At 51.8% G+C, this 25731-nt stretch overlaps 2 protein-coding genes across 5 annotated transcripts in view; one reads left to right on the forward strand and one right to left on the reverse strand.

The window, feature by feature from the left end:
* The first annotated feature begins 1269 nt into the window (after positions 1-1269).
* Hrk (harakiri, BCL2 interacting protein) lies at positions 1270-16754 on the forward strand. 2 transcript variants are annotated; one of them, XM_085837088.1, is made up of 3 exons: positions 1270-1684; positions 2956-3042; positions 4068-4391. In XM_085837088.1, exon 1 carries the CDS (start codon positions 1339-1341, stop codon positions 1615-1617), a length of 279 nt encoding a protein of 92 aa, XP_085693214.1. In that variant the 5' UTR covers positions 1270-1338; the 3' UTR covers positions 1618-1684; positions 2956-3042; positions 4068-4391. The 2 variants fall into 2 exon arrangements, with proteins under 2 accessions (XP_085693214.1, XP_021017444.1); XM_021161785.3 differs by lacking the exons at positions 2956-3042; positions 4068-4391 and adding an exon at positions 15933-16754.
* A 5406-nt stretch (positions 16755-22160) lies between these two features.
* Rnft2 (ring finger protein, transmembrane 2) overlaps positions 22161-25731 on the reverse strand; it is a 54154-nt gene continuing 50583 nt past the window's right edge. For all 3 annotated transcript variants that reach the window (XM_021163275.2, XM_029476895.2, XM_029476896.2), the window contains exon 11: positions 22161-25065. In XM_021163275.2, coding sequence (XP_021018934.1) covers positions 24931-25065 — 135 coding nt within the window. In that variant the 3' untranslated portion in view covers positions 22161-24930. The remainder of the gene's footprint in view (positions 25066-25731) is intronic.

A 25731-nucleotide genomic window follows, 5' to 3' on the forward strand; every position in this document is an offset into this window, starting at 1 on the left:
ATTTTATGTGCAGACACATAGGGTAGTACATAAGGAGGTCAGAAGACAATCTGTGGGTATCAGATTTCTGTCTTTGGAACACACGGACTCACAGGACTGAAATTAAGTCATCAGGTTTGGTTGCAAGCACCTTTACCCAAAGAGGCATCCCTGACTCTTTGGGGTTTTTAAATAAAGGATTCTCTCTGTAACTGTGGCTGGCCTGAAACCACTATATGGACCAGGTTGTCTTTGAACTTTCGATTCCTCCTGCCTCTGCTTCTGTAGTGCTGGAACTGGAGGATTACCGCTGGGTGCTACTCCACCAAGTTGATGGTCATGAAGAATCTTTCCCAAGGGACCAGAGACCTCACCAGGCCTTATCAATACTCTACAGGTCTGAAGGGGCCACTTCCCTGCTCCTCCAGGCCCCAATCCCAAAGATGCCCAAAATCCAGCGGCTTGGACATGGTGGGCGGGTCTCTCTAGCACCCTAAGGAGTCCCAGGAGCCTCCTCGCTGGTCGGCGCCCTCTTCAGAGGACTTCCCAGGCTGGAGCGGAATTGGATTGGTCTTCCTTTGGGTTAGGTAACCTCACTGGGCACCAAGCCAGAGCCTTACAGGGTCTCCGGCAAACCCTGACCCCGTTTGAAAAGATAAAGCCTACAAAAGCAAGCAGGCTGCAAGAACTTCTCTCTAGAACCATGTTCTTGGGTGGGGTGGGGGGTGGGGGGGTGGGGGATGTCTTGAGTGCAAAGGCGACTCGCCCAAGTTGGAGTCCAACCCATCCCGGGTCCCCCGCCTTCATTTCAGGGTTCAGGCTCCCACCCCGGGGTGCGCTTAAGTCAGGTCACCAGAAGGGGGTGCGAACGCGTGTCAGGAATGTGTGCACCCACCCGGAAGCTGACAGGTGCCGAGGCTGCCCCGAAACAGGGCAAGTCGGTTTGAACCCTGCCTCCCACCACCCAGGCCACACAACAGCCCCGGGATCTTTTCGCATTACGGCCGAATTCTCCCGGAGCTCAATCCACAGTGCGCACCGAGCTGGCTTTCCAGGCTATCTCCGAGCTGGAGCCTCCCGCAGCCCGGGATGCGAAACAGCGGACCCTGGGCCAGCATTCCCGAAGCCCCGCATCCCTGCCTGTCCCTGCCCTGCCGGCGTCTCGAGGGTTAAAAGTTACCTCTCGGCTTTTTCTCCTGCACACACTCCCCACCCCCCGGGCCGGATGATGTAACCCCCTCCCCGCGCCCTCCCCGCCCCCTCCACCATGTGACACTTTAATTAATAATAGCGCCGTCAGCACAACAAACGCGCGGCGAAGGGCGAAACTTGGGGTCCAGGGAGGCTCCTCCGCACGCCATGTGCCCGTGTCCCCGGCATCGCGGCCGCGGGCCCCCGGCCGTGTGCGGTTGCGGCGACGCTCGCCCCGGGCTGCGCTGGGCGGCGGCGCAGGTGACCGCGCTGCGGCTGCAGGCGCTGGGCGACGAGCTGCACCGACGCGCCATGCGGCGTCGCGCGCGGCCCCGGGACCCGCTGCCCGCGCTGCTGCCCGCGCTCCGCGCCCGCTGGCCCTGGCTGTGCGCGGCCGCGCAGGTGGCGGCGCTGGCGGCCTGGCTGCTCGGCAGGCGGAGCGCGTAGGCGGCGCGAGCGGGGCCTTCTTGGTGGGGGGGACCGGAGCCGAGACCCAGCCCGGACCGAGCAACAGGTACGCGGGCAAGCGGGCGGGAGAGCGACAGCGACAGCGGGAGCCAGGGCTCCTCGGCGAGGAACAGAGGACCCGGTCTCCTTCTCCTCGCTTGCCTTCTGTCCCTCTTTATCCAGACCCGGAGTATCTGCTCCGCCTCGTCCCCCTACTCTCTCTTTCTCTCTCTCTCCTTCTCTCTCCCTCTCTTCCCTCATTCTCTCTCCTCCTCCCTCTGTTCCTCTCTCCTTTCTCTCTTCTCTTCCTCCCCTCTCCTTCCCCTCTCTCTTCTCTCCCTCTCTCTCTCTTGCTCCCTCCTTCCTCTCTCTCCCTCTCTCCTTCCCTCCTTCATCTCTCTCCTTTCTTCTTTCCCTCTCTTCTCCTTTCCTTCCCTCCTTTCTCTCTCTCCCTTTCCCTCCCCTCTACATCTCCCCTCTCTCCTCTCTCTCCTTCCTCTCCCTTTCCTTCCTTTCCCTCTCTCTCCTCTCTCTCCTTCCCTCCTCCCCCCTCTCCTCCCGCTCCCCTGTCTCTGTTCTGTCTTCACTCTTTCCCCGCTCCCCACTCCTCTCTCTTCTCCCTCACTCTCATCTCTCTTCAGTGTTTTCACTCTCTTCTTTCTCCCATCCCCTGGCTCACATTATTCTTCCCCTTGTCTAGCTCTCCTCTGCCTTTCCACTTTCTCCTGTTTTCCCTTTCTCCTGTTTTCCCTTTCTCCAGTCTGCTTTATCTCTCTTCTCCACTACCCCGTGTCTTTTCGTCCCCTCTTCCCTCTCCCTCTCCCTCTCCCTCTCCCTCTCTTTCTCTCTCTCTCTCTCCTTTCTCTCCTTTCTCTCCTCTCTGTCCCCTCTCTCCTTTCTCCCTCTTCTCTCTCCCCCTCCTTCCTCTGCAGCATAGTGGTTTTAGAAGGACTTAAGCCACCACAATCGCTGCCAGTCCCCAGTAAACACACACATTAGAACTGCATCAGTCCGAGCTAAGAGTCTCCCCTAATTATGCACCACAGGTTCTCGAGTCCCTGGCCCTTTTCAAACCGCCTGGTATTCCAACTTGACCAGGTCTCCATATCTCCACTGCCAACTCCCGTCTCAAGGGTCTGCAGTTTATGGTGATCCCCATTCTCTATGACCTCCTTCAACTCCTCCTACCCCAGCTCCCGTGGAAGTTTCTCGGGGGTAGGTCGTGGTCCTCTCTCCAAGGCAGGCGCACGTCAGGGTCCCATCTCCTGGGTAACTTTGTTGCTCCTTTTACCACGAGGTGTCGCGGTTTACAGCTTGGCCTCCTCTCACCTTCCCCAGCTACGGCGAGAAGTGTGGGCGCCTGCAGTGTGCTCCGGACCGTCCCAGGATGCTGGGCGCCTAATGTTTGATATCGGGAGGCTATAGGTGGGTCCTTGGTAGGGTGACCTGTGAGCACCCGCTGTGTGCCAGGTACTGGGCTAGGCGGTTTGGGGGGAGCAAGAAGTGTCGGTCGGGGTCGCCTTTCTATATTCTCGAGTGCAGAGGCTTCAGAAAACGGGGTGGGGTGGGTGGGTGGGAACTAGGCTGACTTCCGAGAGTGGGTCGGAATGTGAAGATCACAGGTAAGGTAGCCAGAGACCCTGAGAGATACTCTGGACTGATCCCAGCCCTGCCCGACGGGAGCGCAGACACCTTAGGAAGCTGGCGCGGCGCCGCAGGGAGAGGCGGCAGCCGGAGCGTGGGGGGTGGCAGCGCCCGAGGAGCTGCGGGGGTGAGCGGGGTGTGAGCCGGGAGCGCGGGCGACAGATGTCGCGTGGGCCCGCGCAGCCCGGGCGCTGGCGAAGAGAACTGTCGCTTCGGGGCGCCCTGCGGCCCGGCTCCCTGGCTCTGAAGGTCCCTTGCGCGCCTCCTCTCTGTTCTCCCTTTCAAAAGTACCGCTGCTGCGGAATCCCCGGGGTGGGGGTGGGGCTAATATTTTGGAGGGTGCCACAGCTTTGACGCCCAAAATGTAGACTTTGGGAGGAGGCAGAAAGAGGGAGGAAGAAAAGGGAAGTTCATACTGGTTATGAATTGGAGAGTGGGGCGTGGGGGAGAAATGGAGGGTGCAGAAGCGAATGGGGAGGGAAGGAAATCTCTAATAGAAGCGAGGGGTGGGCAGGGATGTTAACTCTGGAGTCTTGGAGCACAGGCGGGATGGCAGAAGTGCTGTTAGTGTCGTTCCACTCAAGACTCCGGGCGAGGGCGATAGCCGGTATCGGTGTGCATGCATGTCGGGAGTTGGGGTGTTCAGGGAACCCGAAAAAGAGGCTGCGGTCTACGCAGGCCCGGTGCTCCACTCTGAGCTCTGACAAGGAGAAGTTGGGAAACTGGAGCCCGGTGGTACGGTATGGATGTGGTGTGCAGGGGAAATAAGAGATAACTTTCGCCTTAGAATTAACTTTCTATTCCAGCTCCGTTTCCGTCCCAGAGAGCTCCGTGCTGCGTCCTGACTCCCGCCCCCACCTCCTTCCTGGCTTCTGCTTAGAACATCTCCCCTCCTAGCTGCCACACCCACCAGGGTTCTCACTTCTCTGTGCTCCTGACCCCTGGAAGTGCCGGCGCTTTCCTCTAGATGGTCCCTTGCATCCCTGAAGCCCTTGTCGGGGGTACTCCCATCATCCGGTAACAAGATGACCACACCCTCATTTTCCAGTCTGCCCTACTTGGCTAGAGCCAGGAAAGCCCGCCGAGAGGGTAATCGGTTGAGTTCTGTGTACTAGATGTGGGATGCTCTCCTGGTGCTCAGCATTGCGGGGGGTGGGGGGTGGGGTGGGGATGAGAATGCTCTGGTCTACCTTGTGTGACTCTGGGAGGGTGTTGGGTTGGGGGGTATCTTTTAAGAGCTTAGCTTTAACCAGGGTCAGTGGGCCCAGCAAATTTGTTCTTTGCCCCCACTGTGAGCCAGTAACATTTGGTCCACAAAGTTACCAATAAAAGAGACAAATAAATAAATAAAGCCCCAAAGGCTTAGTTTTTCCATACTCAACACGGGGACAATAATAGTAGCAATGAGCTTACAGCACAGGTGACTTTAGGAGGGTTGAAGGAATAATTCTTACTGCTTCTGAGGTGGCTGTAAGGGATGGGGCTCCTGTGTGGCTGGGTGATGGATTATCGCATCAAATTAATTATAACAACAACAACAATAATAAATAAAGCAGTTGCAGATGTGAGCTACCATGACCATTACTGACCATTTAACAGCTGGAATCTTTTTCCACCCTTGGCCATAGTTTACCATGGTCATTGCGATGAAGGGCACTATTCTTTTGAAAACTTATTTATTTTATTTATTAACTTATTTATTGTGTGTGGGTACGCAAGTGCCATGGCACGAGTCCAGAGGTCCGGGGACAGCTTGGAGGAGTGGATTCTCTCCTCAGAGCATGTCCTGAGAGATCAAGTGTAAGGGGTGACCATGTCTGTGCCTTCTGAGCCATCCTCCCACCCCAAGCCCTCTGGGGAAGTCAGTTTAAAACCTGGTAGAGTTCTAAGCCAGACAGGGCAGTGGGCAAAGTGCTTGCTGGGCAGACATGAGGACCCAAGCCCTGTGGAGAGAGGGAGGCTGTAACCCCTGCTCTAGAGGGAGGGGTGGAGTGAGGGCAGGGACAGGTGGTCCTGGCACTCCCTGGTCAGCCGACTGAGTTAAAATGACTGGGGATGGGGAGGAGACAGGGGCAGGGAGGGACTCTAGAAATTAAAAAAAAAAAAAAGGTGTTTAACCTCCACCTCTGGTCTCTGTATGCACACACTTGGATTGATTGGTCTGAATTTGCATACATATGAGGTAGGTTTAGGGACCAGAAGGGCTAGGGATGCAGCTCAGTGCTAAAGGGTTTGCTCAGCATGCAGGATGCCCTGGGTTCCAGTCCTAGCACGGGAGTTGGGTACCTGTCCTTTGTGGGCAGGTAAGAGCCATTGCTGCACTCAACCTGGCTGTAAAGGAGAGCGGTCCCTTTTCCAGGGTGTGTTGTGGGGAGGGGCGCTAAGGCCAGGGCTGTGTCTAGCTTTTAATTCACTCCATTTGAAATAGTTAGGTTCATTCTTATCACTTCAAAAAAGAATGGGAAACTGAGGCTGAGAGCATCGACCTGAGTCTTTGCAAAGTATGAACTGGACTGAACAGTCAAGCTTTGACAGGCTAGCCACCCCTTGCCTTGGCTTGGGGGGGGGGGCTGCATGGAAGGAGGGGGACATCTGGTAAGGTAATGGGGTGGGGGTGGGAGGGTCCACCGTACATTCTGCACCTCGAAGGCTGGGGTGGTGGGGAAAGGGTGGCGGGGGGGGGGGGAGGGGGAGGTGTGTGAGGTAACCTTAGTCACTGCCCAAAGATACCGGAGAGAAACAAAAGAGGCTGTGTTGGGGGGTGGGGAGGGAGAGAGCTGGGAGCTGCCTGCTTCGAGAGGGGGAGGGGAAAGAGAGAGGATGGGGAACCAGGGAAGGGCAGCGGACTCTTGCCTTGGGACTAGAAGAGGAGAAAGGAGCCCCAGTCTAGGTGACAAATAATAGGGAAGCCTTAAAGAATTAATGCCAGGTTGGTCGGCCAGCTACACAGGGGACTTCGGGGATTAAGTGGTTAAATCTGGAGGTGCGTCCGTTGGCTGCCCTCTCGCCAGGATTGCGCGCTAGGCTCACCAAAGCCCAGGCTCCAGCTTAGCTGGGGAGGGAGACAGTCACCACAGGAGGACAGCTGTTAAGGGTGAACTCCGGGAAGAGGAAGGGGCTGGGGCCAGGATGTGCCGGAAGCCCAGCTTTCTGGCCACATGATCCTTGTCTTTGAGCCATTCTCACCCCTAGTGAGAGGCCACGAGAGCACAAGTGCCCCGAGTTAGCCTTGAGGCAGGAAGAGCTTCACTGGGTACTTGGAGTATGCTCCAGATGCGGCCCAGGTGGATTCAGCCATTCCATCTCTAAGATTTGGCTGTACCATAGAGGCAGGAAGGGACCCAGCTTCGGTTTCCCACTGCGCATCACTAAAGTTTGTGTGAACCAGTGCTGCTCAGCCCTTGGTGACTCGCTGGTCCCTGCTGCACGGCTATGCACTGGGGAGAGATGGCTGCGTTCTAAGAGACACAGATAAATGTGTGATTTATTAGACAAATAGCATCTAGGGGGGAACATGTCCTATGAGAGGGCAGCTCCAACAGGCAGTGTGCTTTAAAAAAATATTTATTTTAATGTGTATGAATGTTTGCCCTGCCTGTATGTCTGGGCACCCCATACATCAGTACCTGCAGAGACCAGGAGAGGGCAGCAGAGCCTCTGGGACTGGAGCTGCTGTGTGGGTGCTGGGAACTGAAGCCAGGTCCCCTCCCAGAGCAGCCTGTGACTTTAGTTCCAGGACAGCCAGGGCTACACAGAGAAACCTTGTCTCTAGGATTACAGTGCACATCACCACAGCTGTTTTGTGGGTGCCAGGGGTGGAATCCAGGACTTTGTGCACATTAGGCAAGCATTATGACAGCTGAGCTATACCACCAGCCCCTTAAAATTAATTTGTTCCTCTGTATGCGCAGGGGCCTGTTTCAGGATCCCTGGGATATCAATAGGCAGATAAGCTTAAGACACACAAAACAGGATGATGTTTGCACACCACCAGTGGATCTTTTCCCTCTGGTGTGCTTTAAGTTGAGAGGATATGTAGAGTCTTCCTGCTCAAACAGTTGCTCATGGTGGTTTAGGGAGACAAACACTCTTGTGCATGTTGGGTGCTGATGCCCATTTTTTCCCCTGGGTATTTTCTTTTTCTTATCTTTTTTTTTTTTTTTCTGTTTTGGTTTTTTGAGACAGGGTTTCTTTGCGTAGTCCTGGCTGTCCAGGAACTCACTCTGTAGACCAGGCTGTCCTCGAACTCAGAAATCCTCCTGCCTCTGCCTCCCAAGTGCTGGGATCAAAGGCGTGCACCACCACTGCCTGGCTCCCCTGGGTATTTTCAATCCACTGGTATGAGAGCCTGCCGGTGGGGAAGCTGCAGATACAAAGAACTAACATCAACAGCACATACTTCCTCACATTTACAATATTTTTCTATTCTTTAAAGTTATTTTTTTCAAAAAAACAAAGCAAACAAAAAAATGTGGAGAAGTCATGGTGACAGACACACTCATTTAATCCCAGCACCCAGGAGGCAGAGGCTGGCAGATCTCTGTGAGTTTGAGGCCAGCCTGGTCTTTTACAAAGTGAGTTCCAGAACAGCCAGGGCTACATAGTAAGACCTGTCTCAAGAAATCAAAATTTAAAAATTATTGTATTTCTTTATTTGTGTTTATGTATGTATTGTGTCTGTGTGTATGTATATATGCATGTATATGAGTATGTATGATTGTGCGTGTGTGTCTATATGTATGTATACATGTATGTATATGAGTGTGTAAGTATATGTCTGTGTGTGTGTCCACATCCCAGGTGTGGAGGTCAGAGACCAACCTGCTGGAGTCAGGTCTCTCCTTTCATCATGTGCCTCCTGGGGAGTCAAACTCAGGTCTTCAAGCTTAGTGGCAAGCGCCTTCACCCCCTGAGCCATTTCGCTGTCCCATCCTTATGATATGTCTTGATGCTCCAGGGTTGTTTCAAGGGGGGACATCTGGGTGACATGAATCCTGGAGTCCCTCTAACTTCAAGTTCCCACCTGGCATTTACCATTTACTTTAAGCACATCCATTTACCTTCCAGGCCCTGGTGCTCTTCTGTGAACTGGGATCCCAGGGACACTAGCACACGTGGGTCCTGGTATTGAGGGCCTGGCCCCATATCACCAAACTGTGAGAACCCACTGTGTGTGTCTGGTGTCAAGGAGACAGGCAGGTCTAACCTGCATGGCCTGGCATGGATGAACCTGGTTGACAGTTTGGGGTTATGTGTGGCTTTTCTCTGGGGTGGAGGTCAGCCTGTGTGCCCATATTCATGGTGTGGGAAGGGACTCCAGGACTTTTCTGAGCCTGGTCTAAAGCACGCTGCCCTCCCTGCCCCCCCCCTGCCCCGCCCCTGATCTGTGCCTTAGCAGTCTGCCAAAGTCAGCAGGTCTAGGCTGAGATTGTGGTTGTATGGTTAGTGCCTTGGGTCATGGGGATCAAGTGACTATGTGCATTCATCCCTCCCTAAGGTGTGTAGAACTGAGAATGTCTGCAGGGATTTAGCAATTCCCGGAAACGACACAGTCAGTAAACCTGGCGCTGGTGTCATACTTATGGGTTCCGGTCTACTCGGGAAAAGGGCCATTGTCCTGATTTGTTCCCAAAAGATCTGTGAGCCACCCAAATACTAGTATTCTAAAAACATCCAGACCTGATATTAGGACAATAGATACCATTCCACGCATCTCCTGTACCTTGCAGATGGGGAAACTGAGGCCCAGAGGAAACTCTTGGTGGTAAAATGTGATAGGTTTAAAAGCCAGCTAGCTGCTCCCAAGTATGGGTTATGTACAGTGACCTCCACGTGGAATGAGGCCTCGGTCCTGCTTGATTTAGGATTTCCCTGAGATACTTACAAAGCAGGCACTCCCCTACAGAAGCTTATATTTCCAGTTTTTCTTGAAATTATGGAAAGTCCTAGTGACAATGAGTCTCTGTGCCTACGGGCCAGTAAGACCCCCCTTTGTATGTGAGTTACCGACCCATCCATATACCACGGTTCCTCCTGGCTGATTCAAAGGGGGCTCAATGGATTTCAGTGCATACCTGTGGCAGTCCTCCCTCCACCTGGAGGTTCCTCCTCCCTGGCAGTCCTCCCTCCAGGCCCACGCACACCTGTGCAGATCCTACTTTAAGTGTCTGAGCTCATCCACTGAGATCTCACCCTGCAAACACTGGAAGGTGGGCATTACCCTCTTTATGGCTGCCAGCCGTTCCTTTGTCTGTAGGAAGCACCGCTGACTTAGCTAGTCACCTCCTCCACGGACATCCACCCTTTCCCACTTGGTAACCCTGGAAACCAGCTCGCAGTGAACATTTTTGTTTGGACACCTTCCAAGCAAAAGGCATAGTTCTCAGAGGTGACATCGTCTCGTCAAAGCATGTCCATGTTATAACACGTGACACATATGGGCACGATCATCTTTGTATCCGTTAGTCTGCTTTATGAAGGGCCTGTCCAGGTTGGGCTTGGTGGCACACAGCTGTGGTAGCGTAAGCTCAGGAGTGTTAGGCAGGAGGATTGCTTGAGACAGGAGTCTGAGATTAACATGAGCATCTGGGCAAAGAGAAAGAAATGTATCAAAGAGAGAAAGAAATGTATCAAAGAGAAAAAGGAATGCCCAGTTTATTTGGGCTGATTCTAGGCTGAGCGAGCCCTCCTGAAAGTCAGTGGTTGTGCTTGGCATTGGTGGGAACTAGAGCCATTTAGTCTCTAGCAGGTTGTGTGGACATCTACTGATTGCTATCAGGGGCTAGGCCAAGGGGAACAGACACCTTTCCCAGAGGTCTCTCAGTCCCATTAGCTCCCCTCAGTCTCCAGCATGAAAAACTCAGGTAGGAACTGAAAAGAGAACTCACTAGAGTCATCTTCCATCTTCGAGGATGCTGCCCAAAACAGCTTTCCTCCGAATCCCTGCATCAGGAGCGCTGCTGCCATCTGACTCCTTCAAACATAAGGAGCCGCTGGCAGCTGACCTGCCTGGGCTCACCAGTGTGCAGCAGACGTGGGATTTAGCATATGGCTGGGCTTTGGAGACAGAAAGTTAGGTAGGCAAGAAACAAAACACTGGGCCGTGGTGGCTTTGATCCCAACACTTGGTAGGCAGAGGCAGGTGGATCTCTGAGTTCGAGGCCAGCTTGGTCTACAAGAGTGAGTTCCAGGACAGCCAGGGTTACACAGAGAAAACCTGCCCTTGCCACAGAAGGGGAGGTGAAGAACTTGTATCATCTCGTCCTTCTGTCAAATTATACACATATGTGCTAGATCATGTCTTGTCAGTGAGCTGTCTGTGTCTCCACAAGTTTAGCTAGATCATATGAGCAACCCTAATCTGAAAATGTGAACTCTAAAACACTGTTTGTGTGTGTGCGCGCGCGTGTGTGCACACTGGTGGCTCACTGTTAATGTCTGATATCTTTCTCCATCTCTCTTCATCTCATGTGTTGAAACAGGGTTTCTCACTTGAACCTAGAGCTCACTGGTTGGACAGGGTACTCTGGGAACCCCTGGCTGCCTTTTTTATTTTTAAAGATTTATTTATTTATTATATGTATACGAATACACTGTAGCTGTCTTCAGACACACCAGAAGAGGGCATCGGATCCTATTACAGATGGTTGTGAGCCACTCAAGTCCTTTCAAATGGCTGCCGTGGTTACGGATCAAGGTAGACGCAGTACTTTGGGTATATTTATGGGATTTGTCAACCCTCATAAAAATGCACACCCAGGCCAGTCTCTGACTTTGGGACTGGGTCACGTGGCATCTGCGGCTTGAGGGGCACAGGCTCATCAGTGGTACTCATGGGCTCATGTCTCTGTGGACGTCACTCAGTAAACAGTGCTTAGATGGGCTTTCGAGTTGGTCCCTTTGGCAGCTGTGGGGCTGTGGCTTTGATGTAGTTCCCCAAAGACTGAGCGTTTAAGGCCTGTTTTACTCTATTGCTTTAACATCTTGGAGACGGTAGAGCCTTTAAGTGTTGGGGCTTAAAGAGAAATATCTTCTAGTCATCAGAGGTGTACCCTGAAGAGGACGTTGCGTCCCCAGACTCTTCCTCTTTTGCTTCCTGGTCACCAAAAGGAAAGCGTCTTGGTTGTGCCCCCACCCCACCCCACCCCACCCCACCCCACCCCCAGCTCTAAAACAATGAAGTCACATCGGTGAGCCTGAGTAAACCTTCTTTCTTGATAAGTCAATCAACTCAGGTATTTTGTTACAGGGATGGAAAGCTGGCAGATGGATTCTGAATGCGGCTTTTCCTCTATCTAGAAACCATGAGTGTCCCCCTCTCTCCAGCTGCAAGCAGTTAACATCTGATACAACCCCAGTTCCTACCACTTTCTGGTGCAGTTCCCACCTCCGGTTCTCTCTGGGGTTGCTTGCTCCAGTTCACTTTAATGATCCACCCTGTATTCAGAGAGACCATCCCTGTATCTCAAGGTTCTGTTCGCATCCTGGGTCTTTTCAGAGGCTGCTCCAGTCTGCCTTCCTGTTGTTGTGATAAACGCTGACCAAAAGCCACTGGGAGAGGGGAGGGTTTATTTCATCATATACCCTGAGGTCCACCATGAAGGGATTTCTAGGGTCCCCAACCACGGGGGACCAAGTGTTCAATGAGACGAGCCTATGGAGGAAATTTCTCATTCAGACCCTCACAAGCACTGACCTGCTCAACCTTCCCCAGTGAGGCTGGAGGGCAAATCAAGGGAGCCTGCCCTTCTTTAGTACAGAGGTCAATGCTTAGCACATAGTCAGCACCCTAGAACATAGTATGTACACAGTAAATACTCCTTCCACTCCCTACATTGCTCCATTGTCTTGCCTCCTTAGCTCTGGGATTACTAAATGTCTGCCACAGGACCCTTATCTTCTGTCTCCATCACTGCCATGGGCTCTGCTGAGTTTCATCCTGTAGCCTTGTGTGTATCTGACGAGTGCATTGATCGTTCCAGTTCTGGATTCTTTGAAGGTAGAAAGTAGGCCAGGACAGTGTGGGGATCCTGGTACGCCATGCCTTGCTTGTGGAGAAAGGGAGTTAGTGGATGGGGGTTGGGGAGGGGGGCTGAAGCATCTTCTACTAATGGCTAAGCAAGTCTATGGTCTGAAGTCCCCAATCTAGATCCCTGTGACTCACTGATGTGAACCGTGGGGGCCATGTGGTGGGTCTGACTCACCATCATGACATCAGTCCATGTCCAGGGAAGAGGCAGAGGCTAGCCCCAACTTGACTCATCAGAGGAAAGGTTGGCAAGGGTTCAAGGCAGAGATGTAAACAGGGCTTAGGTTGAGGTAGTGCCCCGAGGTTGGAAAGGGGGGGGGGCTGTTACCACTCTGCCAAACGGGGTAGAGTGTAGCTGGGGCTGAGGCTTTCTGGTCTGTGACCAGTGGCAAGTCCCCTAAAGAATAATTACCCAGGGTCTACCTATGTCCCCTGGTGGGCTACACTCAGTAGGATGCCAGAAACTACAGATACCCCCTGATTCAATCAACACTCTAGATTGTTTTTTCAACCAGAAAATAAAGATCTGTGGGCTTTCTCTCAAACCACTGAGTGTGTTCTTCCTGTCTGTGCCTCCTCCGATAACCTGTGTTGTCTTTGCTTCTGAAATCAGCCAGGCAGGGTGGTGCACACCTCAAATCCCAGCATGTGGAAGTGGAGACAGGAAAGTTCTAAGTTCTGGGCCAGCCTGTGCTACATAGGAAACTAAACTGTCTATGAGCAACCACTTCCAGGACTGCCCTATCCTTATAGCCCTAAGCAACCAATGCTCAACTTTCTGTGGCCAAAGACTTGCCTTGTCTGGTGAACCTTTCATACAAATGTACGCTGTGCTGTTTCTCATTTTCTCCCTAGTATCTCCCATTTAGCATAAGATTCCACCTTTGATCCCTCTTGTGTAAGAATCAGTAGAAAGTCCGTTTTTATGGCCAAATAATATTCCACAGCACGGGCAAACCACAATGCACTCAATCCATCCATCTCTGATGCATGTTTGGGAGTTTCCACTTGTTAATTTTGAATTATGTTGCTATGAATGTCTGTGTACAAATGTCCCCTGTACTTTTGTTGTTGTTGTTGACAGCTTCATACATTTATATAGTGAAAATAGTCATGTCCCTTCCCCACTGGCTCCCTTATTCTCAACAAGGCCTCCTCAGAATTCTGTCTTCTTTTTGTCACTGAGTTTAACTAGAGCCTGAGTGTGGGCAAAAAATTACCCCCTGGAACAAGGACAAGTTATCTGTGGCTATACCACTGAAGGTGGTGACACCTTCCCCCAACAAATGTTAATTTTCAGTGGTCCTGCTAGGAGCAGTGGGAACTGGTGGGTTCTGTCCCCTCCCATGATGCAATGTCGATGGGCCCAACCAATGAGTTGGACAGCCACGCTGTGTCCAGAAGACATCTTTTTGGTACAGGTTCTCATCCCCAACTCTTACATTCTTTCTGCCCCATCTTTGGCGATGTCCCCTTGGGTCCCTGGGGGGCTGTTATATCTGTCCCCATTGTGTATGCTAGTCATGTTATCAAACTGTTTTCTGAACACTCGAGTTTATACTGATGGAGCAGTACCACCTCCAGCCTTTGTCAGGGGATATCACCATAGCAGGCTGTGTTTACTATGCACTAGGTTTTTTTTTTTCTTCAAGATTTATTTATTATTATATCTAAGCACATTGTAGCTGTCTTCAGACAGCACCAGAAGAGGGTGTCAGATCTCATTACGGGTGGTTGTGAGCCACCATGTGGTTGCTGGGATTTGAACTCAGGACCTTTGAAAGCGCAGTAGGTGTTCTTAACCACCGAGACATCTCTCTAGCCCTGCACTAGGTTTTGATGAGCTCGCTCACTTGCTTGCTAGCTCTATCCCCCACCCCCACCCCATATCCAGCCCTGCCTGAGAGCCTCCTAGTAGTCTGGCTAGTTATTTGGACTCCTTTCTCAGTAGGGATCTCTCTGTGCCTTTGTGCTGCCTCTCCCTGGTCTGCTGTAGCCTGCGTTTCCCCAGACTGCTTTCTTCTTCTTCTTCAGGAAATCAGTATTAGGAACTTCTTGCCCTCTGCCTCCAATGGCCCCAGAATTTCCAGTGGGTGGGGAGGGAGCACTGCAGTGGGTTATGGCTGTGGGGAGTGTGGGGATGATGGGTGAGTGAGGAAACTAGACTGTCCGTAACTCTGTCTGGAATATGGATAGATGGAAGTGTGAGAGGGACAGATGAAGAACTTGTTCCTAAATGGGAAAGGGTCATGTAATGAGCCTTTAGATTTTTACCAGTCTAGGCTGGGGAGATGGCTCATTTGTTAAGAACCCTGGCTGGTCTTCTAAAGGACCCAGGTTCAATTCCCAGCACCCACTGGGCAGCTCACAACGGTCTGCTACTCCAGTTCTAGAAGATCTGACTCCCTCTTCTGCCCTTCACAGTGCTGTGCACAGACATACATGTGATAAAATATTCATGCACATAAAGGAAAAAATTGCAAAAAGATTTTCATCAATCCATCCATCCATCTACCTGTCCACCCACCCATCTATCCATCCTTCCACCCATCCACCCATCCATTCATCCATCTATTCATCCACCCATCCACCCATCCATCCACCCATCCATCCATCCATCCATCCATCCACCCATCCATTCATCCATCTATCCATTCATCCATCCACCCATCCATCCACCCATCCATCCACCCATCCATTCATCCATCTATCCATTCATCCATCCACCCATCCATCCACCCATCCATTCATCCATCTATCCATTCATCCATCCATCCATCCATTCATCCATCCACCCATCCACCTACTTCCTTACCTATCCTACACCCATAATTTATCTATTAATCATCTTCATGTCATTTATAAATTGCCATCAATAAACTTATTTAATTTTGGTGCAGAGAACAGTACCTACCTTCAGGGCCAAAATTCAATACATTCCATCTTCCCAGCCCAGTCAGCGTCTTATGTCCCACAGATGATTCTGGAACTTTCTAGTTTCTGAGCCTGGCCAAGGATGACCTTGTACTCATGATCCTCTTCCTCCTCCTCTTCCTTATCTTCCTCCTCCTCCCCTTCTTCCTTCTCTTCCTTTTCCTCTCAATGCTTGAATTGTAGACATGCAAGACTGAGTATGGTTACTGCAGTGCTAAGGGGGGAAACCAGAGGTCTCTTGCATGCTAGGTTACATAGAATTTCTCTCTTTAGCCCTGGAGATCCTGGATATCACTGTGTAGACCAGGCTGGCCCTGAACTCACAGATATCTGCCTGCCTCTGCTTTTCAAGTGCTGGTATCAAGGGTGTGTGCCATCATGCCTGGCTCAAAGTCTCTTTTTAAACACAGATGATGCTCATATAAATGTCTGAGAGCAGGTGTGTGCCTGTATATGTGTGTGTGTGTGTGGGCGTGTGCGTGTACGTGTACGTGTGCGTGTGTGGTATGCTCTCAGGGAAGGAGGGCTGTTACTGTCACATGCACAGAGCCTCTGGGGCTGAGAAGAGCCAGGCCTGGCTTTGGGGAGTCCTTCCCTCCCCAGTCAGAGCTTTGTGTCTCAAATCCCCCTCTTCCCCTCCCCTTCTGCACTGACATCATCCCTGAAGCTGACTGCACTGACAGAAAAAAACAAATCTTTATTTCTACAGGTTGGCGAAACCCTGTGTCCTTGGAGGAAGCTGGTTCCTGTTTTCCTGAGGGAGTAGCCCAGAGCGTGGAAGGAAGCAGAATTGTAAAGAGCTGATGGTGGAAACACAGACAGAGGAAGCCCCTCGGGAGGTCCAGCTACAGAGAGAGCCACCCCAGTGCTATTTAGCTATATATATATACAAACCAAGAGAAAATACAAAATTCCGTACCTGTGCATGCCTGCGGGGGACGTGGTGGCCCCTTTCCTTTCCACACGCGCAACCTTGCGATGTGAACTCTGAGACTTCGTAATGTCTAGGGTGGCAGGGGAGAGAGATGCTTGTCGCTGCCCATGCAGGAAACTTACATGGACCGGTGGGATCAGCGTGGACCAACTGCTCAGCACAGATGCTGGTGTGGAGTAGAGGGGACTGGGCCGAAGGCAAGATGGACAAGACAGAGGGGACGTGGGGCCCATTTTGTTGGGGGCAGCCTGGGATCCCTCCATTTCTTGACATGTCCTAGCCTCTTTCTGTCCCCGTCGAGACAGCTCTCTAGATCTCATGGTGGTCATATCCAGAGAAACGGGATGTCATTTTCTTCCCTTACCTATATAGTGTGTCTGGTGCTTCACTTCACAGTTTCTTGGTGCTAAGTGTATCCTTCTTGGTACGGCCAGAGTCTTATAGACGGACTGGAAAGGCCAGGGGATGAGAGGTTTCTATTTTGCTCTTTGGATATACTCTCATTATTATTATTATTTTTTAAAGGGCTAGGTGACAAGATGGCCACTGGAAAGTCTCTCTATGGGGGGAGGGGTGGTGCTCACAGGGCTTAGGAGCAGCCCCACCACCAAGGGGGAGGGCTATGAGGGGGGAGGGGCAGGCTAGTATACAGCAGCTGCTTAGGAAAAGGCAGTCCCTCCTCTCCTTGCAGCAGTACTTTGAGAGACTGCTGTGGTCTCCCCCAATTTCCTACAGGGATTCAGGGCTTAGGTTTTTTATAGATTAAGAGCCAAGAAATGGCTACGTTCTGATGGGGCGTGATTTATAAGCAGGGGATGTTGGGGAAAGGGGGCGGACCATTTAAATAAAATGTCCGATTTCCCGTGGTTCCCAAACACACAGAATAAGCTACTGTTTTCAGAAGTTTCTAGAAGGGCTAATATAAATATATATATATATATATATACATATATAACGAAGCTGTGTGCTAGACTGACATTTGGCTGCAACGGCTCACCGCTTCAGGGCTGGTGGTTATTTTTATTTTGCTTTCGTCTTTTTTAAAAAATCTCAACATGAACAGGTATTACTCCTCTGCGTGGATACTGTATCACCCCCATCAAGGTCTCTGTCGCCAAGATGGCGAGGGATGCTTGTGTGGGCTCAGCGAGACAGTTACTCTTATTTTTACTTTATTTTATTTTTTCCTACTTAATTGTGGAGACAAGGCCTCACCCTGGCACCCAGACTGAGCCTCCCTCCCGCCTTGGTATCTAGCATTTGCGACGCTAGCTACTGGAGCAGTGTCATTTTTTCCTGGTTGGATTTGCAGGTGACTTGCCAGGTACCTGGGATCAGGGGGTCTGCTAGAAAGCATCAGCTGGTTAGGTGCACGGGCCACAAGGGCCAGCTTTGCTGGGCGTGACCAGTAAAGTGGGCGTGACCAGTAAAGTGCACATCTCCTCAGTCTGCCGTCAAAAGGCTCTTCTCACCACTTTAAATCTATGCCTTATATTTCTCTAAATAACCACTTTTTAAAAAAATGCAACCGAAAACTCAGTGCTGAGGCCTCCCGCTTTTATCCACCAGAACTGAACTCAGCAAAGAAAAATAAATAAAGAGCTGAGCTTGTCTGGCAGGGAAGTAGCAGCCAGCAGGCCGTGCCCCTCCCTCGCCCAACCAGAATTACATAGAGGGTCCCAGAATGATCTGGAAGCCACCCTCTGCTTGTATTTAGTCCATTTCCTAGCAAAGAAATGAGTCTTTGCACGCCTCACATTTCCAGAGAAGATGTGTGCCATGGTGGGACTCGGTGGTGTCAGCCTCTTTAAAGACACACTGTCCAGATCGCAGTGGGGACATGCTGACCCTGGAGAGACCCAGCGCAAGGGTGAGGGGTGAGAGAAAAACCTCTTCTTTTCTGTTTTGTTTTTGAGCCTGGCTTGGCCTGTTAGCTAATGATAGCTCCCTGGAGGATTTGAACTCCAAACACAGGGGGGGGTTGGCATCTCTGGTGATTTTCATTTCAATGAAGCTGTGTTACTGAGAGAGCCAAGCAGCCCTGACCCTCCTTGATGGGACTTTTCAGCCAAGTCCTCTGTAAATACTCTCCTGTAGTAATGGAAACCACGTATTTATCAAATCCGGGTCTTGGCAAGCACGCAGTTCATTTTAGTGCGCTTCTCCATTGCCCCGGGTTTGATGGGGTTGTTTTTTTGTTTTTTTTTTAAATGCCTGTGTTTTGTTTTGTTTTGTTTTTTTTCTATGAGATCTGACTTCTTGATGGACATTTGTATTAGGATATTGAAGCATGCTGGCTGTGTCTCTATTGTCTCACTGTCTCTGCCCGTGGTGTTACTTGGACTGCATGAGATAATGGGACAGCCTTTCTGTTGGTGGTGTTATTGAAAAAAAAGAAGAAAAAAAAAAAAAGAAAAAAAAACCCAACTTCCACAGTGTGTGAAGCGCTGGCATGATCACTCTCTTTATCCTGCTCTCCCTGGCTGCCAAGGCGCATTGATTTTGACTCGCTTCTATGTAGAGTCTCTGAAGAGGGAGAGAGGCTTTGAAATAAATTTTAAAAAGACCTCATACTGGGTTTCAGCAGACAGCAGTGTGTGTGTGTGTGTGTGTGTGTGTGTACTCGTGTGCACAAAGCCTGGGAGGTCTGAGATCATTGCTAGGGAGTTGGTTGTGTGATGAGCTGAGGGGCTATCGGCCACCCGGGCCCAAAGCTGCTGGCTGCTCTCTGAGGGTGAGCCCTGGAGTCTGTGGGACCGAAGTCTTGGAGAGATGGTCCACTCCCTTCGGGAAGCTTCTCTTTTCACTTCGTTCCCCCTACCAGCAAGAGCTCTGTTCACATTTGGGGTTCCAGCTCCCTTTGACTAGATGGATTTGGAGCCAGACTTCTTTTGGAGAGCCTGAGAAGGACCATGTCTATGGTCCTGGGCCAGGAGGTCATGCCCCCACACTCCCATCCCTCACCCCTTCCCAGTTATCCTGGAGGCTGCTTCCCCATCTCTGTGATAGCCTTGATCTTTTTCCTTTCTACCTTGATGGAGGGTGGTGGTGGTAACTGAAGCCCAGTGTCGCAGGATAACAAGACCCTGAATGCCCTGATGACACTCTGTAGAGCTGAGCTCACGTCTTCTGTCCACCTGACTTTACTGTCATGCTTCTAAAATGGACAGAATGTCATTCTTGCTCACTGAGAACTGGGGGGGAGGCAGCATGTCCTGGCACGCGCTACTCGAGTATCTCTGGGAGACACTGGGTCACTATTGGGGACTGCTTGTTTGTTATCATTGTTTGTTTGAGACACGGAGCCAAGCTGACCTTGAACTCACTATACAGCAGAGGATATAACCCTGAACTCTATCTCCCGATTACTGGCATGGGCCACTGCCCTGGCTTATATTATGGACTGTTTGGATGTCCACACAGAACTGTTAGAAGCGGCAGTGACCAGAACACAGGGCTCTCTTCTGGGTTCATGCTATTTTCTATTCTGAGTCTGGAGTCAACTTGGGGAGATCAGGGATGTCAGAGGCTGCCTGGAGATTTGGGGAGAGGGGCAGCAGACAATTTCCATAGGAGCTGGTTCAGAAGTCCCACTAAGACATCACAGTGTCTCTTGAAAGCTCTAGCCAAAAGTTTCTTTTTAACGTTTTAATGTATTCACTTGACACCTATTTATTGATCATCTACAGTGTGCCAGCTGAAGATCTCCCCGTCTGAACAAACCGACTCAGTTATGGTACAGCAACAGTCCTTTTTGGAGACCAGATGCCGTGAAATGTCCCTTTCCAGTCTGGCTCATAATTTAGAACAGATCTGCCAGGTCACCATTGTGACCCCAAGCCTTGCTGGCAGATTGCTATATAGTATTTTCTGCATGCCACTCTCTGGGCTGAATGCAATTTAAAAAATTGCTACATTGTCTCCTTCTCAGAGGGAGGATTGGTCCCTTTTGTACAATAGTTAAAGACACCCCCCTGCCCCCCCCCCCCCCGCAGGAGCACAGCCACTGAACACTGCACAAGGCGCTTTCCAAGGCTTCCCCGGAGAGACCCCCCCCCCATCCTATTGGTATTGGTAGTACCATGGATCCCATTTTACAGGTGAGAAGCTGAGGGCACACAAATGGCTGAACTAAGGGAGTCTGTGTGCCGCTCCCCCGACCCACCCCCAAGCCAATGTAGTACCAGCTCTGTTGTATCAGATCAAGTGGCTCTGGTGTGGCTCATTGAAAAGCAGGCATTGTGGGTGAAGGCAGGGTATTCTTAGCTCAAGGGCCAATGTTGCTAATCCAAGGGCAAGGACAACCCTGTGGCCCAGCAGGGAGTGTCTACTTTAGCTGAAAAGAGAGAATACCTTATTTGGGGGACACTTGAGGACAGGCTGAAGGATTTCAGGGGACTGTCCCCAGTTTCAGAAAACTCCAGGGTAAAGGGTATCTGATGTACAAACTGCTTGTCCCAACTACTCCGGAGGCCCTGGGAAGTCTGTCTACCCCTCTCTTTCTATCTTCTCTCCCAACCCTGGATCCTCAAGGTCTTTGCACTAGAAGAGTCAAAGAGCCCGTAAGCATGGTAGAGATGGCGGCGAGGGCATTTGGAGCCTGGGGGAGAGGCAGTAACTTGGGGGGACATTCTGTCTGGGTCCTGACCTTGTTGCCTCGTGCTCTTTGTAAGGGGAGGGGTCCCCTACCTGGATGCTTTGTACATATTTGTTATACTTTTATTAAAAAATTGACTGTGCACCTCTAACGAAGGCCTCTATGTGTTTTCTCGGGGAAGGTGGGTCCTCAGAGACCAGCAGATAACCATGGCAACTGTGCAGACCTAGAGGCTGAACACTTATCCTCCAGGTTTATGTGTATTCATGTGTGCTTGCATATGAAGGTCAGAGGTCATCTGCAGGTGCTGGGTGTTTTGTTTTCTTTTGTTTTTTTTTTTTTAAGACAGGATCTCTGTGTTGTTCGGGCTAGCCTGGAACTCAACGAGGAGACCAGAACTCAGCAGAGGTTGTCCTCCTGCCTCTGCTCCTGAGTGCTGGGATTGGTGTGCTATACTCTGCCTAGCATTGTCTTTTGAAACTGGGTCTCTTCCTTGGACCTGTGGCTCCCTGGGGGCAGCTAGCAAACCCTTTTGGATACATTGTTGCCTTATGCTAATAATTTGCACTTAAGATTTCCGCCTGTCTGCCTCCCTGGCAAGGTCTATATTTCTTAAAATTATTTGGGTTTTTGAGATGGAGCTCACTATAAAGCCCAGGACTGCCTTGAACCCTCAAGTCTTCCTCTCAGTCTGATTATAGTTGTGAACCAGGACACCTAGTTTTCAGCAGTTCTCTCTACCTACAAGCGCTAGAGGTGGAACCCAGAGCCCTGGGCACACTCAGCAAGCACTCTCCCACGGAGACACACGCCCACCCTAGCTGGCAGAATCTAAGCAGATCACAGAACAGGGTCCCAGGGGGGCTAAACCTTCGGGGTTACCACCAATTCCACACCCGATCTTGCAGCTGGGTGCACTTTGCTGGCAAGATGTGGGGCCTCCCAGATGCACAGACTAACACGCCCTGAAGACTCCCCTCAATCAAAGTCAAGGACCCCTGGTGCGTTTTTGTGAGTACAAAAGCCAGAGAGAGGTAGTTTCAGACACACCCTGAGCTCCAGCAGCGCCTCCCTTGGGATGCTGCTAGAAGCAATCTCGCAGCTCCATCTCACCTCTGCTCTTCTGTGCGCATGTGCAGATGTGTCTGTTTGGAGGCCAGAGGTCAATGATCAGGCCCAGCTGTTTACAAGGGTACATGGACCCTCGGGATCCAGATGAGGGCCTCGTGCCTGGGGACCAGCACTCTACCTACTGAGGCATCTCTACAGCCAACACCCTGGTTTCCTTCCTTCTTGGCTTCTCTAAGGAGAAGCACCTGTTGCCTCTCCACAGGCTATGCGAGCCACTTCTCAACACAGGTCTACCCGGCTTCGGGTGGCACGGTGACTCACAGATACAAGTTACATCCATGGGGGAGGTTTATTGGTGGAAGGTTCTCAAAGACACCAAAGACATGTCCCAAAGCAAAAGCAGAGGACCTCAGGCCGCTGCCCACTTCCGCTTCAGCAGGGGGAATGGTCCCAAGGCTCTGTACCTGTGCTGTTCTCTTTTGGAAAGCGCTGGGCCTGTTAGGCTCGGGTCCAAAGCAGGCCTTTCTTCTTCCCACATGGTTCTTGAAGATTTCTGTTTTAAATGATGTGTGTGTCCCTGGAGCTGGAGTTGTGAGCCCTTTGGTGTGAGTCCTGGGTCCTCTTAAAGACGCAAGCCAAGCACTCTAAACCCCCCGCCCTCTTACCAGCCTCCCCTACCTTGTTAATCTCAGGTCCTCACACACACAAGACTTGGAGGACTCAGAGGGATTTGAGTCTGTGACCCACAATATACCGGGAGCCAGATCTGGCCCCTGATGCTCCACTGACCTGCTCAAAGCAAAGGACTGATATGTCACTGCAGGGGACACTTTCCCACAGCCTGCTGTCTAGGAAACTGCCTGAGCCCTCTAAACTGGACGAACCCCACTGGCCAGCTGAGGTGTTCCCTGGAAGGATGGGAACTGAAGAGCATCTCACTGTCCCAGGGGATGCTCCATGTGTGGTAGGGATATGGTATATATTTACAAGATGTCAGAGAAGTAATGGAGGGGGGTGCAAAACCCTTGGCACACTCTCCAGTAACCCACACTGTTAGTTCACCTGTTCTCCCTTTTAAAATGGAGTCTCACGGAGCCCAGGCTACCCTGGGACTCACTATGTGGCCAAGGAATGATCTTGTCCTTCCAATCCTCCTGCCTCTCCCACCCAGCGCTGCCAATTCAGGTGTGCACTGCCATGCCTAGTTCATGTGGTGCTGGCCACGGAACTCAGGGCTTCCTGCACACTAGGCAAGTGCTCTACCGACTGACCTACATCTTCAGTCCTGTTGTTAGTTTTCTCGGTCCCAGCAAGGAACACACTAGGTTTTGTAGCTCCACGGAGGGTGGGGGGGATACAGGGTATAGGGACATCACAAAGTTTGGAGTCAGGTTTCCAAGCCCGACTCCCAGTGGCTGCCTCTGATCCATCCCACCCTACACTTCTGTGCACCTCCTGCAGCTCCCACCCCTCCACAATGCTGACAGCATCTCAGGCAAAGCAATCTCTCTGATAAAAACCAGTTGCAGGCAGTCCCACCACTCTCCTGGGTACCCCCTCAAACCAGAGAGGACAGAAGGGCCCATCCTCCCTTCCCTCTTAGGACATCCAGGCAGTGGGATTGCTTAACATCATGGCCATTGCCATAGTAACAAAGCTTGAAGGATGCCCTGGTCCCCTGGAAAGGGTGGGTGTGTTACTGGTACCAGGAAAGTGCCCCGGAGACCAAGCAGAGGAAGCAGTCCCAGCAGGGGTGCCCAAGGCATGGGTCCTAAATCTACAAAGGGGAGGAGAGAGCACCCTGAATCTACAGAGGCTCCCTTCTCCCTTCCCCAACCCCCTCGGTGCTAATCTCAAACGTGGCTTGGGCCAGCCTGTTGTGCGGATGCTGGCTGTGAGAGAACCGAGTTGGGAGCCGGTGGAGGCAGGCAGAATTCCAGAGGCTTCTGTGCGGTCACCTGTGCTATTTCGTCCCAGGTTTCCAATCAGAGAGTTTCCCCGGGGGGAGAAGCAGCTGTGTCCTAGAGACCGAAGGATGTGAAAGCACACCTGCGATCTGCTCCCAGCGTTCCCGCTCGCTTGCTCGGGTGGTTAGTTAAAGATATAAAGCCGTGTTTTCAGAGACTCTGGAAGGACTGTTGTTTCTCCGAGCTAATTACCTCACTAGAGGGGGTAGGGAGGACATGGATCGCTCCGGAGGAGCCGTGTGCCACTTATGACATGGATTGAAGCCTCCCAGGGGGAGGCAGCCATGTCCACAGCTCTGCACAGGCCTGAGCTGTCAGTGAGGGACAATGTAGAAGAGAATAAGGACAGAAGAAAGAGAGAAGGCAGGTGGCATGCACTCTGGACCAGAGCTGACCCTTCTGAGACTGACTGTCCCAGGCGGATCCCGGGAGAAAAGGAATCACAAAGGTGCAGTCTGTCCATGGCTCCTGCCATTTGACCTCGCTGCCTGCATGCTCAGAGCAGTCTGTCTCTGATGTGCTGTATGCCCAGGCCACGGATGCTCAGCCAGCGAGGGGCACTTGCAGCAACAGCACCAGGCAGCGCTGGAGACGCATCGGCCCCTTACTAGCTGGGCGGCCACACCAAGCTTCTCATCTGCCAATGGTGTGTGAGAGAGAGAGTACCCCCACCCTAGGGCTGATGTGGAGATGCCAGGAGGCGGCATGAGCAGGATGCTTGGTGCATCCTGCTGTTTCGAAGGTCAGCTAGGTGGGTGAAGCCTGGTGCTCACATGTTGGACGTTCTCCCAGCGGCTCCTGTGTGCAGACCTGGGTCAGACTATACTCTCTGAGCTCATACTAGTTCGTAGCATTGAGCACCAGCGGCTGGAAGCAGGTTAAATGAGGGGAGACTGTGTATGGGTAACTCCTCCACTTAGAGGGGGCGGATCACCTACCTGTGGGGGAGCCAAGTCTGAGTGAGGAGGGCTCCCCTTTCTGGTGAGGTAGGATGCACACACTGTACCAGGGCGCTGAGGAAATGTTGGTGTGGAGGCCCTGGGGTCATCAGGTAGAGGTGGTGGGAGGCAGGAGAAAGTCCTGGAGGCTGTTTCCCAGGCATCCTCGGGGTTGGGCTCCCCAGACACTCGTGTTTAGCTCAGTACACCTGCAAGTGTGCAGACGTGGCCCCGTCCTTCCAGCATCGCAGGGTATCCACGGCAACCGAGCGGCAGAGCGGGCAGGTGCGTTCCCTGTCTAGCCACAGGCAGAGGCACTCCTCACAGAACACGTGCTGGGGGTGGGGGAGGACAGCAGAGGGAAAGAGGGTTACCCGGGAGCCTGGCCACAGCAGCCAACTAGCCAGGTCATCCATGCATGCCCTCCAGGAGGAGCGACAGACAGCAGCCCCATCAGCTTTAAAATGGACATATCGGTAGCTGGTGCCCTGGCTGGAAGTCAGGCAGAGGTGGGGCCTCCAGAAGCAGTCCTGAGAAAGTAGCACCCTTTGTGGGAGGGTGGAGTGAGCTGTGGGGCACACCTGGCAGAAGACAGTATGTCCTGAGGCCAGGACATGTGGCTGAGTCCAAGGGGCAAGAGGATGCTGAGACAGACAGACAGACAGACAGACAGGGCATTCCTTACCAAGCCTAGCTCAAATTGCCTTTACAGTTTGTTTCACATATGAACCATCTTATACTAACGTGGACTTCATAGCCTTTTAAAAGACTTTTATGCCTGCATGTATGTATGTATGTGTGTTGGTTCCCCAGAACTGGAGTTACAGGTGACTGTGAGTCGAGAGGAGCTCTGTCACTGTGTCTGAGAAATTAATGTGAGTCAGGACAGAGACTCATGAGACTCTAGTGGGAGGAAGACCCTGTGCCTGCTTCCTCGGCCGAGAACAGGGTCAGGTGAAGGAATTCAGGGAACCCCATCTGCTCAGAGACACTAAGGAGCC

This window comes from Mus caroli, unplaced genomic scaffold (assembly GCF_978045245.1).
Source record: "Mus caroli unplaced genomic scaffold, Mus_caroli_1 scaffold_4, whole genome shotgun sequence".
NCBI classification, from domain to species: domain Eukaryota; kingdom Metazoa; phylum Chordata; class Mammalia; order Rodentia; family Muridae; genus Mus; species Mus caroli.